The 18073-nt window shown below is 43.7% G+C and overlaps 1 protein-coding gene across 1 annotated transcript in view; it reads left to right on the forward strand.

Moving 5' to 3' along the window:
* Window positions 1-18073, forward strand: part of LOC124780818 (sorting nexin-29) — a 182118-nt gene that overhangs the window by 40012 nt on the left and 124033 nt on the right. Inside the window, 3 exon segments of the mRNA XM_047253810.1 lie at window positions 3522-3741; window positions 3743-3772; window positions 4118-4182. Coding sequence (XP_047109766.1) covers window positions 3539-3741; window positions 3743-3772; window positions 4118-4182 — 298 coding nt within the window. The 5' untranslated portion in view covers window positions 3522-3538.

An 18073-nucleotide genomic window follows, 5' to 3' on the forward strand; every position in this document is an offset into this window, starting at 1 on the left:
ATACCTGTTGGAGAGGAGGTATCCTCCGCACTATGCACAGGTGGGGTCTACGCGGTTGCCTGCCCCTTTTTATTGATTCCTTTTTAACAGATCGAAAGTTTAGGGTACGTGTGGGTTCCGTATTGTCCGACGTCTTCCTCCAGGAGAACGGAGTGCCTCAGGGCTCCGTCTTGAGCATAGCCCTTTTTGCCATCGCGATCAATCCAATTATGGATTGCATTCCACCTAATGTCTCAGGCTCTCTCTTTGTCGATGACTTTGCGATCTACTGCAGTGCCCAGAGAACATGCCTCCTGGAGCGCTGCCTTCAGCGTTGTCTAGACAGCCTATACTCATGGAGCATGGCAAATGGCTTCCGGTTCTCTGAAGAGAAGACGGTTTGTATCAACTTTTGGCGATATAAAGCGTTCCTTACGCCATCCTTATATCTCGGTCCCGTTGTTCTCCCATTCGTGGAAACAACTAAGTTTCTAGGGCTCACATTGGACAGGAAACTTTGTTGGTCTCTGCACGTCTCTTATTTGGCGGCCCGTTGTACATGTTCCCTTAATGTCCTCAGAGTTCTTAGTGGTTCATCTTGGGGAGCGGATCGCACTGTACTGCTTTGCTTGTATCGGTCCATAGTCCGATCGAAGCTGGATTATGGGAGCTTCGTCTACTCGTCTGCTCGGCCATCCCTCTTATGCCATCTCAGCTCCATCCACCATCGGGGGTTACGTCTTGCGACCGGAGCCTTCTACACTAGTCCCGTCGAGTCTTTATGCTGAAGCTGCCGAGTTACCATTGACTTACCGGCGCGACGTACTGCTGTGTCGGTATGCCTGCTGGCTGTTGTCAATGCCCGACCACCCCTCTTATCAGTCCTTCTTCACCGATTCTCTCGACCGTCAGTACGGGTTGTATGTGTCTGCCCTGCTGCCCCCTGGAGTCCGCTTCCATCGCCTGCTTCGACAATTGGATTTTGCCCTCCCTACCACCTTCAGAGAGGGTGAGAGCCCAACACCAACTTGGCTCCAGGCTCTGGTTCATATTTATCTCGACCTCAGCTCGCTCCCGAAGGAGGGTACTCCGGCTGCAGTGTATTGCTCATGGTTTGTCGAACTTCGTGCTCGACTTGCCAGTCACACCTTTATTTACAACGATGGCTCCAAAACTGACGATGGTGTCGGCTGCGCCTTTGTCGTCGGGGCCGTCACCTTTAAATACCGGCTCCTCGACCAGTGTTCCAGCTTTACGGCCGAGCTTTTTGCTCTCCATCAGGCTGTTCAGTATGCCCGCGGCCACTGCTATTCATCGTATGTACTCTGCTCTGATTCACTCAGTGCTCTTCAGAGCCTTGGAGCTCCCTATCCGGTCCATCCCTTGGTGCAACGGATCCAGCAGTCCCTCCATTCTTTCGCTGATGATGGCTCTCCTGTCAGTTTTCTGTGGGTTCCCAGACATGTAGGAGTGCCTGGGAATGAGGCTGCTGATGCTGCAGCCAAGGCTGCAGTCCTCCTGCCTCCGCCAGCCTCCCATTGTGTCCCGTTATCTGACGTTAGTGGGGTTGTTTGTAAGAGGCTTGTGTCGTTGTGGTGGGATACTTGGTCCTCACTTGAAGGAAACAAGCTCCGGGCAGTAAAACCGTTCCCAACTGCTTGGACAACCTCCTCCCAACCATCTCGGTGAGAAGAGGTCCTTCTGACCAGGTTGCGGATTGGGCATTGCCGGTTTAGCCACCGCTACCTGCTCTCCGGTGACCCAGCCCCGCAGTACCCTTGTGGTCAAGCATTAACAGTGCACCATGTTTTATTGTCGTGTCCCCGCTTTAGTCAATCTCGTGTTGTCCTGTCCCTGCCATCTACTTTACTGGATATTTTAGCTGATGACGCTCGAGCAGCTGCTTGTGTTCTTCGTTTTATAACTTTGACTGGCTTGTCCAAAGACATCTAACTCTTTTACTTATTTTATCTGCATCTTTGTAAGGACTTTCTGGTGTCCCCCCCCCCCTCCCCCCTCCCCTTGAGTTTTACTAGATTCTATGTGCTCTAACAATTGTGACTGGGCGCTAATGGCCTCAGTAGTTGAGCGCCCTTAAACCCCCCCCCCCCCCCCCCCTCCCAAAAAAAAAAAAAGAGGTGGCATAGTGGTTAGCACATTGGACTCGCATTTGGGAGGACAATGGTTGAAACCCAGGACTGGCCATCCTAATTTAGGTTTTCTGTGATTTCCCAAAATTGCTTCAGGTGAATGCCGAGATGGTTACTGTGAAAGGGCTCCTTCCCTAATCCAATGAAATTTATAGCTACAAGGTCTAAAGATGTTTCGAGTGCGTGGGGGCTGCCGACCTAGCTGCTCAAGGTAGTTTTCAGAAAACTTATTCAAAAGTAGTTCGCTTGACTGTCTGTCTGTCCATGAATGAGTCCATGGACATCTCTGTCCATACTCGGTAGGTTAAAATCGCCTCCACTTAGCAATGCATGATCTGGGTATTTAACGTGCTACTGACCACAGACATTCTTTGAATGGCTCTAGAACTATCACACCAGAATTGGGTGGCCATTCTTCCTGAACGAAGCAGAGATAGTTCCTAAAGCTAAGATAGCTTTTAAACAATGGAAAGTGCAGGATGGAATAAAAACGTGGAAAGAATAGACTGCTACTCACCACATAGAGGTGGTGTTGAGCCACAGACAGACACAATGAAAAGTGAACAGTAGAAATATTTTCAGCTTTTAAACAAAAACCTTCTTCAGAAACAGAATTCTCACACGTTTACAGAACAGCTCACACACTCACGGCCACCGTCTGCGGCAGGCCTTGGCACCTGGAGACAGTAATTGTTTGTTTGTGTGTGTGTGTGTGTGTGTGTGTGTGTGTGTGTGTGTGTGTGTGTGTGTGTGTGGGGTTGTGGTTGTTGTTGTTGTTTGAAAAGTTCCACTTGTGAAGAAGGACTTTATCTGGAAGCTGAAAGTATTCCTGTTGTTATTTTTCATTTTGCCTGTCTGCGATTCAGAACCACCTCTATGTGGTGAGTAGCAGTCTGTTCTTTTCATATTGTTGTTCAAATAGCCCTTAGATTTTTTGTAGTTCTTTATATGCATTTAGCAGTAGTCAGAATTGGGCTTCCTGAAGCTAAGTACAGGCTTGCCAGTCTGTCTCCGTGTAATTTGATAGTTTGCACTAGTGAATTCTAAAGTGGGTTACATTTTGATAGAGAATGACAGAATGTCGGACAGGTATCAAACCACATTTAAAATGCAGTCTGAAATCATTTCTTCTGGTCAACTCCTATTCCACAGATAATATTTAATCATTAGTAGCATGGTCACTGTAGTAGAATAGTGTTTACTTTGTTGCTGAATAAATGTTTTACTTCTAACATTAGTTTCACTTGTGTATCTATTGCCATCGTAAAATATGCTAATAAGAGTACTGTTTTATTCCCTGATCACTAAGTGGTGGTGGTGGTGGTGGTGGTGGTGGTGGTGGTGGTGGTGGTGGTGTAAAATATGTAATGTGGAGATTTTGATGTCTGACAGGTTATAGTGCAAGCACAATGATTGCGGCTGCAACAGCAAGTGGTTTGGAACACCACCAAGCAGCAGAGCGCCAGGCACTCATGTCTGAACTGCTGGAAGCTGTCAAGAGATGCCAGGTGAGATTTGGTGGACGTGCTGAGCTGGCCACTGAATCTGATCCTTGTGTAGCTCTTCTCTGCCACAGGATGGAAGCAGCTCTTTCTCATGGGTTACGGTCCCTGTGCCATTTCTAAAACAAGCTCTGCTTTTAGGTATGTTATGTCGGTCATCAGACTGTTTTTCTATTTTAAATGCATGTGATAAAAAACTATATGTTCTTAGATTTTGTTCCTTGTGACTGTTCATATCTACTTAGAATTTTTGAGATATATACCATTGTTATTTTTATTCTGTAATAATAAAATGGCAAATCTTTGTCACAGCAGTTGTAAGCAAATAAAGCAGTTATTTCAAAATTAAAAGTTTGAGGGGATGAAGTTACGTTATATTAATCAGTGTCACATTTTTAGAATATGGTTTCAAATAAAATTGTTATCCTAAATTTTCTACCAGTTGTTTCAAATGGCTTTTTTTTTCTTTTTTTTTTTTTGTTTCAGGCACATGACTGAGATTGTATCAACTAGCCTTCACATAGGCAGAGGAGGTGCACAAGACCAATTAGGTAAGTGAATGCAGTTTCACCTTTGTTTCAAACATATCTTTGTAACCTTTACAGGACCTCAAAATATTAAAAAAAAAAAAAAAAAAAAATGAAAAACTGTAGAACATTGTAATGATATGAATTAACTTACAGAGTGAGTAAGGAAAGCACCCATATATCTGTATCACCACATTGTTTGTGGAAAATCAGGGCTAGCAAAATCAATCTTAACTTCCATGTTGTAATGATTTGTGTATCCTTGACCCATTCCTCTTACGTGAAGGCTTTCCCAAGATGTAATCCTTGGAAAACGATTTATCCATGGATGGATGGTCGGATGACATCCCACAGTGACACTATAATGCCTGTAAATATAGGTAATGGGTTTTAACATGTAGCCTTAAAAGTGTAATGCTATACCACTACCTCTTAAATGTTTGTGGTTTCTGTATTATCCTTAACTTTTGTTAGAGCATAGTTGGAACTGTAATATAGTGTCCTCTTCGTAATAGTTTAAAAACTGTGCAATGCTAGCATTTATAATACATAATAATATTGCTTGAAGTAATGCTAAAGGCAGCTGGTGTTGAATCATTGTCAAGACAACTTCACCATCAATAGTTGTATTTAGCATCATAATAGTACATAGTGGTGCCTTATACTGTAACTCAATTGTATAGAAATCTGTGAACCAATTTTGACCGAAAAGCCTTCAAATTGTGAGTAGACATTTGAGGTCTATACTGTCGCCAATAAACGCACATATAAATGAAATAAAGTAATTCCGTGAGAGTCAATAAGTAATGTTCTTGGAATAAAATTTTGCCAACCCTAAGTCCCTGTAGACCCTTGTTTGAAACAGTTCTGCCCTCGTGCCATCCATGATCATCCTCACCTTCCACCCAGTCATCCCCTGATAATAATTCAGAAATTCCTCACTTCTAATCTGGTATCACTTTTTCTTCCCTACATCCCTCCCAGGTGAGTCCAACATCACTCTTCAAGCACACTGCTATCTGTAACCTGAAAACAACCTACACCTTATCATCATTCCCTCAGGCAAAGGCTCCATGGCAGTTATCATGAATCGTAATGACTGTGTTGCTGAGGGCCTTTGCGAACTTTCCAGCACTTTGCATACAAACCTTACAACCATGATCCCACACCAGAAATCTGTCATGACCTGAAGCCACTCCTCAAGGCCTTAGGCCCATCCCAAAATTTCACACCTCAGGCCGTCTCCCTCTCACACCAGCAGCCCCTCGCAGTCCACCTTTTAACTACTCTCCCAAACTCCACAAACCCAATCCCACAGGTCTCCCCATTGGTCATCCCATTGTGGCTCGGTACAGTGCTTCCAACAACGAACCTCGGCCTTTGTTGACCAATATCTCCAAACTACTGTCCATAATGTCTCATCCTATGTTAAAGGCACTGCTCACTTCCTTCACTGCCTCTCTGCAGTTCCTAACCCATTGTCAACACTCACATCCCCCATGCCAACATTCCTTGATACAAAACCCACCACCGCTTCCCTAATCTTCCTAGCCAACCATTCCTAACACAAAATTATTTCACTTCTGAAGGTCAAATCTACAAACAGATCTGTTGTATTGTCATAGTATTCACATGTTAACATCGTATGTAAACTTAACACTATGTGATTAAAAGTATCCGCACTTTTCATATTAGGTGCATTATGCTGCCACCAACTGCCAGGTACTCCATATCAGCGACCTCAGTAGTCATTAGACATTGTGAGAGAGCAGAATGGGGTGCTCCGCGCAACTCGGGGACTTCAAGCATGGTCAGGTGATTCGGTGTCACTTGTATCACATTTCTGTACACGAGATTGCCACACTCCTAAACACCCCTTGGTTCGCTGTTTCCAATGGGACAGTGAAGTGGAAACATGAAGGGACACGTACAGCACAGAAGCATACAGGCCGACCTTGTCTGTTGATTGACAGAGACTGCCGACAGTTGAAGATGGTTGTAATGTGTAATAGGCAGACATCTATCCAGACCATCACACAGTAATTCCAAACTGCATCAGGATATAACTGCAACTATGACAGTTAGGGAGGTGAGAAAACTTGGATTTCATGGTAGAGTGGCCGCTCATAAGCCATACATCGCGCCAGTAAATGCCAAATGACACCTCGCTTGGTGTAAGGAGCGTTAAGATTGCACGACTGAATAGTGAAAAAACAACATGTGGAGTGATGAATCATGGTACACAATGTGGCGATCTGATGGCAGGCTGTGAGTTTGGCAAATGCCCAGTGAACGCCATCTGCCAGCGTGTTTAGTGTCAACAACATAATTCGGAGGCGGTGGTGTTACGGTGTGGTCATGTTTTTCATGGAGGGGGCTTGCAGCCTTTGTTGTTTTGCGTGGCACTGTCACGGCACAGGCCTACATTGATGTTTTAATCACCTTCTTGCTTCCCACTGTTGAAAAGCAATTCCGGGATGGGGATTGCATCTTTCAACATGATCGAGCACCTGTTCGTAAGGCACTGCCTGTGGCGGAGTAGTTACACAACAATAACATCCCTGTAATGGACTGGCCTGCACAGAGTCCTGGCCTGAATCTTAAAGAACACCTTTGGGATGATTTGGAATGCCAACTTCTTGCCAGGCCTCACCGACTGACATTGATACCTCTCCTCAGTCCCAGGACTCCATATAGAATGGGCTGCCATTCCCCAAGGAACCTTCCAGCACCTGATTGAACGTATGCCTGCGAGAGTGGAAGCTGTCATCAAGGCTAAGGGTGGGCCAACACCATACTGAATTCCACCATTACTGATTTGGGGGGGGGGGGGGGGGGGGGACGAACTTGTAAGTCATTTGCAGCCAGGGTCTTCAGATTCTTTTGATCATGTAGCATATTTATTATGAGCCATCTGGAGGAATCCTTCTTATCCAGTCAACACGTAAAACACCTTTTCTGTTTGATTAATTGATAACACTTTCATGGTCTGGATTCAAGGCAAGGACATTCTTCGATTTTTCCTACATAACCTCAACATCTATTCCCAAAATCCACTTCACCTGGTCATTCCCAACATGTCGCGCCATATTCCTAGCTGTCAGTCTCCACCTTTCAGATGGCTTCATAAATATGTCCATATCAAATGCACCAATCTCCACTGGTACCTCCACTTTGACAGCTGTCACCCATTCCATATCAAAGTCTTTTCCTTACATTCACCCAAGGATGCCACATGTGCAGTGGAAAGCAGAAGTTGTCAGAATGTACTGGCAATCTTGCCAGAGCCTTTACTGACTGGAGTATCCCATCCAGTTCATCTATAAACAAATCTCCCTTGCCATCTGCTTGTCTGACTCTGGTAAACCTGTTAACCAGCACTCTTCTGATTTTCCAGTACCACCCTGACCTTGAAAAGATCAACCACATGCTTCACCAGGGCTTAGATTACCTCTCGTACTACCCTGAGTCAAAAACCTACCCTCTTTCCTCAAAGTAGTATTCTGCCACCCACAACGCACACATGCACGTGCACGACCACACCTCACGCACACACGACCACCAAATCCAGCATCTGGGGCCAGAATACATCACCAGTTGGGATGCAAGCAACAATCTGGAGGGGCTGGGGAAGGGGAAGGGATAGTAGGTACAGGTGGGGAATATGAATGCTGTCTGGTGGAATGTGCAGGGATTAGACTGGCAACAGATGCAGTGTCATGAGGTTGTGGAGCAGGGAGGTGGGGAAGAAAGGAACGAAAAAGGAGTTGGCAAAGGGCTGCAAATAAACAGGGTGGAAATGAGGATGGGGAGGAGATGTTAGGACAGAGTGGGTAGAAACTATTGGGTGGGGATGTGGTGACAATATTTTACCATAGGTTGAGGCTGGGATAATTATGGGAGTGAAGAATGTGTTATAAGGATAACTCCCATCTGCACTGATCAGAAAAGCTGATGGTGGAGGGAAGGCTCGAGATGGCTCAGGTAGTGAAGCAGCCATTGAAATCCAGTGCATTACGTTCAGCTCATGTTGCACCACAGGGTGATCAACATTGCTCTTGGCCGCAGTTTGGCAGTGGCCGTTCATCCTGGTGGACACCTGGTTGGCAGTTACACAAATATAAAAAGTTGTGCAATGATTGCAGCAGAGCCAGTAAATGACATGACGGCTTTCACAGGTGGCTCGGCCCCTGATGGTGTAGGCTATATCTGCAAAAGGACTGGAACAGGAATTGCTGGGTGGGTGGATTGGGCAGGTTTTGCGCTTGGGTCTTCCACAGAGATATGATCCTTGTGGCAAGGGATTGGGTTGGAAGTGGCATAGGGATGGACTAGTATGTTGTAGACGTTTGGTGGGCAATGGAACACTACTTTAGGAGGGGGTGGGTAATATCTCGGGTAGGATGTCCCTCATTTCGGGGCACGATGCTAGGTAATCAAAGCCCTGGCAAAGGACGTGGTCCAGTCGTTCCAGTCCAGGGTGGCACTGGGTGATGAAGTGGACACTCCATTGTAGCCGGTTCTTGGGGGCAGCAGGAGAATTGATGTTGTGAGGGGAAGTGCCAGAGGTGGTCTGTTTGTTGACTAGGTGTGGGGGATAGTACCTGTCTGTGAAGGCCTTGGTGAGCCCCTCAGCATACTGAGCAAGGGAGTTTTTGTCACTACAGATATGCTGCCCCTGGATATCCAGGCTATATGGGAGGGATTTTTGTTGTGAAAGGGATGACAACTGTCAAAATGCAGGTACGGTTGGTGGCTGGTGGGTTTAATGTGCACAGAAGAGCAGATGGACCCATCAGAGAGGAGGTGGTCAACATCTAGGAAGGTGCCACACTGAGCTGAGGAGGACCATATGAAGTGGATGGGAGAGAAGGTGTTGAGGTTCTGAAGGAATGAAGTTAGGGTGTCTTGGCCCTTGCCCATAATCTAGCCTCCCACATCAAATACACCAACCATTTCCTTCATAGACTCTCCACCACACTAACCTCTTTACTTCGTGGATCGTTACTCTTCACTGTTGATGCCACCTCCCTGTACACCAACATCCCTTATGCCCATGGTCTTACCACGATTGTACACTACCTTTATCAATGTCCTTCAGTCACCAAACCCACTGCCTCATTCCTCATACACCTTACTAACTTTATTCTAACCCACAACTACTTCTCATTTGAAGGGAAGGTATATAAACAAATCCGTGGCACAGCCATGGGCATCCACGTGGGACCCTCCTATGCCTACCTTTTTATATGCCATTTAGAGGAGACCTTTCTAGCCTCCCAAAACACCAAACCCTTAGTGAGGTTCAGGTGAACTGATGATATCTTCATGATCTGGACCCTATCTTTGTTCCTTCACAACCTCAGTATCATCTCTCTCATCTGCTTCACATGGTCCTCCTCAACCCATCGTGCCACTTTCCTACATGACCTTTGCCTCTGTTGGCTCCATCCCCACCTCTGTCCACATTAAATTCACCAACACCAACAGTACCTGCATTTTGACAGTTGTCATCCCTTTCAAACCAAAAATCCCTCCCATACAGCCTGGCTACGTGGGGACAGCATATGTGCAGTGACAAAAAGCTCCTGTACTCAGTATGCTGAGTGTCTTACCAAAGCTTTCACAGACAGGTACTATCCCCCAGACCTAGTTAGCAAACAGACCTCCCCTGCCATTTCCCCCTCACAACCTCAACCCTCCCACCATCCCCAAAAACCAGCCACAAAGGAGTGCCCCCTTCATCACCCAATACCACCCTGGGCTAGAACATCTGAACCACATCCTTCGCCAGGTCTTTGCCTATCATCATTCCCTGAAATGAGGGATGTCCTACCCAAGATTCTTCCCATCTCTCCTAAAGCAGTGTTCTGTTGCCCACCCAACCTCCACAACATCCGAGTCCATCCCTATGCCACTCCCAACCCAACCCCTTGCCACAAGGATCATATCCCTGTGAAGGTTCCAAGTGCAAAACCTGCCCAATCCACTCAACCAGCAATTCCTGTTCCAATCTTGTCCAGGTTTATCCTACCCCAGCAGGGGCTGAGCCACATGTGAAAGCAGTCATGTCATTTACCAGCTCTGCTGCAATCATTGCAAAACTTTTTGTACTGAAATGAGTACCAACCAGCTGTCCGACAGGATAATGGCCACTGCCAAACTGTGGTCAAGAGCAAAGTAGATCACCCTGTGGTGCAACATGAGCTGAACATAACACACTGGATTTCAATGGCTGCTTCACTGCCCGAGCCATCTGGATCCATCCCTTCACCGTCAGCTTTTCTGAGCAGCACAGATGGGAGTTATCCTTACAACACATTCTCTGCTCCCATAATCATTCCGACCTCAACCTAACTGGCCTGAGATGCTGGAGTCGTGTGCGTGCGTGCGTGCGTGCGTGCACGCACAAACATGTTGTTTGATCATTGAACAGACTCCTGTGTGGACAATGTAGTAATAAGCATTCCTGGCATAGAGAAACAGCTGAAGGAGTTGAAAACAAATAAGTAACCAGGTCTAGGTGAAATCCGAGTTCGGTTCTTAAACGAGTACTGTACAGCATTGGCGCTTTACATATCTTGCATTTATTGTGAATACCTTGCCCAGTCCAAGGCTCAAGCAACTGGAAAACAGTGCAGGTGACTCCTGTGCATAAGAAGGGGAAAAGAAACAGACCTGCATGATTACAGACCAATATCCTTAACATCGGTTTGCTGCAGAATCCTTGAACGTATTGCCAGTTAGAATATAATAAATTTTCTTGAGACTATGAAGCTTATGTCCATGAATCAATGTAGTTTTAGAAAGCATTGCTCATGCGAAACTCTGCTTGCTCTTTTCTCGCATGGCACAATGCGAACTATGGATGAAGGACAAGCAGATTCCATATTTTGAGATTTTCAGCCTTTGACACGGTGCCCCCTTGCAGGCTATTAAAGAAAGTATGAGCATATGGAATAGGTTCACAGATATGTGAGTGGCCTGAAGACTTCTTTAAGTTACTGGCCCCAGTCTGTTGTCCTCAACAACGAATGTTCATCAGATCAGATCAGAGGAATTGTCAGGAGTGCCTCAGGGAAGTGTGATAGGACTCCGTTATTCTTTATATATGTAAATGATCTGGTGGACAGGGCAGGCAGTGATCTGTGGTTTTTTGGTGATGGTGCTGTGGTGTACAGTAAGGTGTCATCATTGAATGACTTGTAGGAGGCTACAAGATGGCTTGGACAAAAATTCCAATTGGTGTAATGAATGGCAGCTAGCTTTAAATGTAGAAAAATGTAAGTTAATGCAGGTAAGTAGGAAAAACAAACCTGAAATGTACAGATACAGCATTAGTAGTGTCCTGCTTGACACAGTCACATTGTTTAAATGTCTGGCATAATGTTGCAAAGCAATATGAAATGGAACAAGCTTTTGAGGATTGTAGTAGGACAGGCGAATGGTAGAGTTTGGTTTATTGAGAGAATTCTAGGAAAGTGTTGTTCATCTGTAATGGGGACCACATATAGGACAGTAGTGTGACCTATTCTTGAGTACTGCTTGAGAGTTTGGGATCCATTCCAGGTCAGGTTAGAGGAAGACATTGAAACAATTCAGAGACAAGCTGCTAGATTTGTGATTGGTAGGTTCGTATAACATGCAAGTGGTACGGATATGCTTTGGGAACTCAAATGGGAATCCCTGGAGAGAAGGTGACATTCTTTTTGAGGAAATTTAGTGAACCGGCATTTGAAGCTGACTGCAGGAAGATTCCATGGTTTACAATGTACATTGTCCAAAAGTAACACAAATATGAGATACAAGAAATTGAGGCTCATATGGAGGCACATAGTCATTTTTCCGTGTTCTATTTGCGAGTGGAACAGGAAAGGAAATCACGAGTAGTAGTAGTAGTAGTAGTAGTAGTAGTAGTAGTACAGGCTACCCTCTGCCATGCACCATAAGATGAACTGCAAAGTATGAATGTAAATGTAGATGTAGGTGTAGAGATGGTGATGGATGCATGAATGTTCTTGTATTATCTTTAATATAATCCTGCAAGGAAAAAAATCAAATTTTGTTGTGAAATGTGGCTATGGCTGCCAAAGGGTGAATCATGCTGGAAAGCATATCTGTTGGAATGCCAGCTGTTGATAAATTAAATAGTTACTGTTATTGCCTCAGTACAGGAGAAGTCTTGCAGACAACCATGGTTGAAATAACTTTCCCAGGTGGGTGGATCACCTTGCAGCAAACAAGAAGCCAGATTCACTTAACATTTCACTTAATATATGACTTCCTTCATCTGTTGGAGTGTTTGCTTAGTTATTCAGTTAGTTACATGATGTTCCATAGATAATTTGAATGATTCTTTCTTGAAATGAATGAGTCAGTTTACAAGATGTGTGTACACAATTACTATAAACATTAATGAACACACTGTCATTTTATTTACATTCCTGCGGCTGCAGGAAAACAAAGTTTAACTGGTTACCAGTTTTAAGCAGAAATTAGTACTGGGCATGAAGTCTCTGCTGAACCGTTGCAGCTGATTCACTTTCAGCAAATTAATGGAGACAAAATGCCCAGTTTTGTGTGTACAAAGTACTCTGACACCACACTTCCTTGCAGTGCACTTTGATTGTATTCCAATAAGAACAATCTAAATCTTAGAGAGGTTGTTTGTCATCTAACATGGCTTTTTGCTGTATTTCCTGTAGGTGTCATAAAGTTATTCTGAAACTTAACAACTATTTCTGAAGCTAAACAGCTGTTTGTAAAACAAAATTTCTTTGCTTCTGAATCCTCTGTGTTGCTGAATTACTCTTGTATTCAATTCCTCACTTATGCTTGTTGTTTAAAGTTTGTCATACATTCTATTTGGTTTAAACTTCGTTGTTGGTGTGGACTTGTACACACTACACTTTCTAAATTCTTGAAAATAGTATATCTGCAGAGTCACAAAGCCATACTGAGAGGATATTGTGCCTTAGTGGAACCGTGGAATTGTCAGAGCTGCTCTTCACCTGCCTCTCCCCTCCTCACCCCCCTCTTCTTTCTATGCTTCCTTGATGGCTCAGAATGTGTCCTGTCAAATGATTCCTTCTTTTAGTAAAGTTGTTCCATAAACTACTTCTCTCTTCAGTTCTATTAAGTACTTCCTGATTAGTTATGTGTTCTACCCATCTAATTTTCAGCATCCATATACAACATTGCATTTCAAAAGCTTCTGTTCCATTCTTATTTCAACTGCTTATGGTCCACATTTCACTTCAGTGCACTCAAGACAAAGACTTTTTGAAAAGACTTCCTAACTCCTACTTACATTTATTTTCAGTGTTAACAAGTTCTTCCATTTTCAGATGTTTTCTCTTTGCTGTAGCTGTCTGCATTTTATATACTCTCTGCTGCAGCAATCATCAGTTATTCAGTTGCCCAAATAGCAAAACTCTCCTACTTCTTTTAGTGTCTTGTTTCCTGATTTAATTTCTTCAGCATCACTTGATTTAATTAGATTACATTTCATTAGCTTTGTTTTAATCTTGTTGACACTCATATCACAACCTCTTTTCAAGACACTGTCCATTCCATACAACCCATCTTCCATGTTGTTTGTTGTCTGCCAGAATTACAGTGTCATCAAAAACTCTTAAGGGTTGTAATTTCTTCTCCCATAACTTTAATTCCATTTCCAAATTTTTTCTCAGTTTCCTTTACAGCTTGCTCAACATACAAGTTGAATAACATTGGGGACGGGTTGCAAAGCTAGCGCTCTCTCTCTCTCTCTCTCTCTCTCTCTCTCTCTCTCTCTCTCTCTCTCTCTCTCTCTCTCTCTCTCTCTCTCTCTCTCTCTCTCCTTTTCTCTCTTTCTTCTCAATATCTACTTTCCTTTTGTGCCCTTTCATTCTTATAACTGCAGTCTGGTTTCTGTACAGGCTCTGTAAAACCTTTAGCTGCCTTTATTTTATCCCTACAATCTTTCAAATTTCAGAGAATGTGCTCCAATCAGTATTCTCCAAAGCTTTCTTTAAATCTATGGTTGCTGTAAATTTAGATTTTTCCTTTCTTCACTTTATCTTCTAAGATAAGTCATAGGGTCAGTAGTGACTCTTGTGTTTCTACATTTCTTTGAAAACCAGACTGATTTTTCCCAAGATTGGCTTCTATCAGTGTCTTCACTCTTCTGTAAGTAATTCATGCCAGTATTTTAAACTGTCAGTTCAGTAGTATTCACCCTTAGCAGCACATTATTCTTGAAATTGGCAGAATTTAATCTTTCCTATATATTTTGGTCAGCAGTGGAATAATTTTGATTCTTCTCGCAGTATCAAACCTCTAATCTTGTCTTCATCTACTTCCACTGCCTTTTCTATAATATTGTATTAAAGTTCATTTGCCTTGTGGAGTCCCTATAAAAATGTAGACTTCCTCTGATAATTAATATCTTTGGAAAAAAAGACATATCATTGCTATTTTGCATGGCACCATAGTCCGACAGATCTTGGTGCGCGTTTTCCAGCAAATGACAGTGAAGCAATTAATGAAGTGAGATTGTTGTTTGAGCAATGCAAGGCCATATTGAAGTGGTACTGGAAGTACAAAAATATGGTGGGAGGTACAATGACAGTGGCGTAACGTGCATGGAACTCGGCCACAAACAAGTACAGTTTATTGTATTCAGGATACATTTGAAGCTGGCAGTAGTGTTCAGGACGTGCATGAGGAAAGGTCTGTCTGACCAAAAACATGAAGTCCAGCCTCTAGCACTGTTATGTTGAAACACTTTACTAGATCACCCCAAAAATCTGTGAAGCAGAGTGTGCGTGAAAGTGGGGTAGGCCGATCAAGCATGAAACAAATTCTGAAAGCTGCTAAGTGGAAAGTGTGCATTCAAAGATCACCATATGCTGTGAACAAGGATGACTGAGATTGAAGGATGGAGTACTGAGAGTGATTTGAAGGCATGTGTTGCAAGGATGAATGGTTTGCAGGGTTGATGATCTAGTCTGACAAAGTGCAATTCAAACTGAATGGTACTGTAGACTGCCACAACTGTGTGTACTGGTCCCCTGAAAATCCTCATGTTCATGTGGACAAACATGTTAATCTGCTGGCTGTTAATGTGTGGTGTGGTCTGTTGTTATGTAGTTTGATTGGCCCATTCTTCTTCGAAGGTACAGTGATTAGTAAGGCATATCTTCATAAACTGCAAACGTTGATCACAACATAATAGCCCAGAATATTTTATTAATTGTGGCAATTCCAGCCATGAAAGTTTACATTTTACAAACATCAATTTTATCTTGCCATCCGATAGGTGTTTAGGAAAGAAAGAATTTACCTATGACAAGAAGGCTCTCCACCTCACTACCACAGAGCTGTCAGAGCCTTCTTGGATGAAAATCTACCTCTCTGATGGATAGGTCAAATGTGAGCTGTTGTGTACTCACCATAGGCTCCAGACCTTACACCTATTGACTCCTACCTCTGAGGGACAAGAAACCATTGAGACGTTGAGACACCCCTTTTGACTACCACACTGGCAACTCTGACAGCTGTAGTTCGGTCAACAATTCAGCAGCATCGACGTTGTTTGGCTGCTAATGCCCCCCCCCCCCCCCCATATGCAGGTTTGTAATGATATAATGTTATGAGAAGGAAAGTTGCTACTCACCATATAGCAGAGATACTGAGATGCAGATGGGCACAACATATGATTTTCACACTTAAAGCTTTCGGCCAATGGCCTTTGTCAACCACACACACACACACACACACACACACACACACACACACACACGACTGCAGTCTCAGGCAACTGAAACCACACTGCGAACAGCAGCACCAGTGCATGGTGGAAATGGTGACTAGGTGGGTGAAGGAGGAAGCTGGGGTGGGGAGGGGGAGGTATAGTATGGTGGACAATGAAGTGCTGCAGGTTGGGTGCTGGGTACGGGAGCAGTGGGGGGGGGCAAGTAGCAGAAAAGGAGAGAGGGAGGGAGGGGGGGGGGAGAGAGAGAGAGAGAGAGAGAGAGAGAGAGAGAGAGAGAGAGAGAGAGAGAGAGAGAGAGAGAGAGGGGGGGGGGGGGAATAAAAAAATATATTTTTTTGTTGGGCCTATCTGCGTCTCAACATCTCCACTATATGGTGAGTAGCAACTTTACTTCTAATAATATTGTTGCATTACATCCCAGATTTTCCGTTGTTTAATTGTAATGATATGTCATTTCATTCCATTAACATTGACTATCAAACAGTGTCTACATTTTTCTGGACCCCTCAGTATATCTTTTCCACCTTTGTTTTCCTTTCTTTGCTTGTTACTGGCTTGCCATTTGAGCTCTTGATATTTGTTGCCGTTTCCCTTTTCTCCAAAGGTCTCTCTAATATTCCTGTAGGTGGTATCTATCCTTTCCCTAGTTATACACATTCTTATCCGAAGTATCTGGACACCACTGTGTAGTGTGGAATTGGCCACTAGAAATCACGAGAAGTGGACTTGCCAATAGAAAAGAAACAGGGTGTATTGTGTTGTCAGTAGCAAATTGACAACAGTAGAATGGGTTGATCAGGAGAACTTGGTGACTAGAGAACATTACCTGCCGTCATGTGTACTGCCAGCAGTAAAGTGAGGAGGAGGTGGAGTGACAGCATGGGTGTGTTTATCATGGTTAGGGTGCGCTTAAGAAAACACTAAATGGGGAAGGATATGGACACATTTTACAACCTTGTATACAACACACAGCAGAGGAACAGCTCAGAGACAGTGAGTGTTAGTACCATCGGGTCAATGCACCCCATCATTAAGCAGCATCTGCAAGGCAATTGTTTCTGGGCAATAACATTCCTGAAATGGACTGGCTTGTCCAGAGTCAGTACCTGAACCCATGAGAACACCTCTGAGATGAGTTAGAACGTGGTCTTTGCTCCAGACCGTAGTGTTAAACATGAATCACTGCCTTTTCTGTTTTCAGCTCTTGAGGAAGAATGGACTGCTATTCCTCCACGGACATTTAGACACCTCAGTGGAAGTGTCCCCAGCAGAGTCAAAGGTCTCATAAAGGTGAAGGGTATAGACACGACACAATAATGTCCACTGATAGGGGTCTGAGTGCTTTCAGTCAGATACTGTATATGCTTCTGCAGCCTTGTATTTCATGTCTTGCCATTCCTGCTTTGCCATTTTGCCCTTCCTGTCAGTTTCATTTTTTAGATGTCTCTACTCCTCTTTGGACACTTTATTCACTGAATTTGTTATTTTTCTCCTTTCATCAATTAAATTCATTATCTCCTGTGTTGTACAAGGATTTATGCTAGGTTTTGTCTTTTTACCTATTTGAACTTAAGCTGACTTAACTATTTCATCTTTTGAAGCTCCCATTTGTCTCCTATTGTATTTATTTCCTCTACTTCATTAAAACATTGCATAATTCTCCCTCTGAAACACTCAATAATCTCTGGTTCTTTCAGTTGATTGAGGTCCCATCTCCTTCATTCCAATTTTTTGAGTTTTACCGTGCAGTTCATTACCAGTAAATTATGGCCAAGAGTCCACCTCTGCCCCTGGAAATATTTTACAGTTTAAAACCTGTTTTGAAATATCTCTCCAACATTATGTAGCCAATCTGAAACTTTCAATTTTTCTCCAGGTCTCTCCATGTATACAACCTTCTGTCAGTATTCTTAAACATAGTGTTAACAATGACTGAATTATGCTGTGTGCAACATTCTGACAGATGACTTCCTCTTTCACTCCCTTCCCACAGTCCATATTCTCCTATTATTTTCCTTCTCTTCCTTTTTCTACTATAGAATTCCTGTCCTCCATCACAATTAAATTTTTCTCTCCCTTAACTGTCTGAATAATTTCTTTTATGTAATCAAACATTCTTTGTCTCTTAGTGTGCAGAGTTACTTGCATGTTAACTCG

This window comes from Schistocerca piceifrons, chromosome 1 (genome assembly GCF_021461385.2).
Source record: "Schistocerca piceifrons isolate TAMUIC-IGC-003096 chromosome 1, iqSchPice1.1, whole genome shotgun sequence".
Lineage (NCBI taxonomy): Eukaryota > Metazoa > Arthropoda > Insecta > Orthoptera > Acrididae > Schistocerca > Schistocerca piceifrons.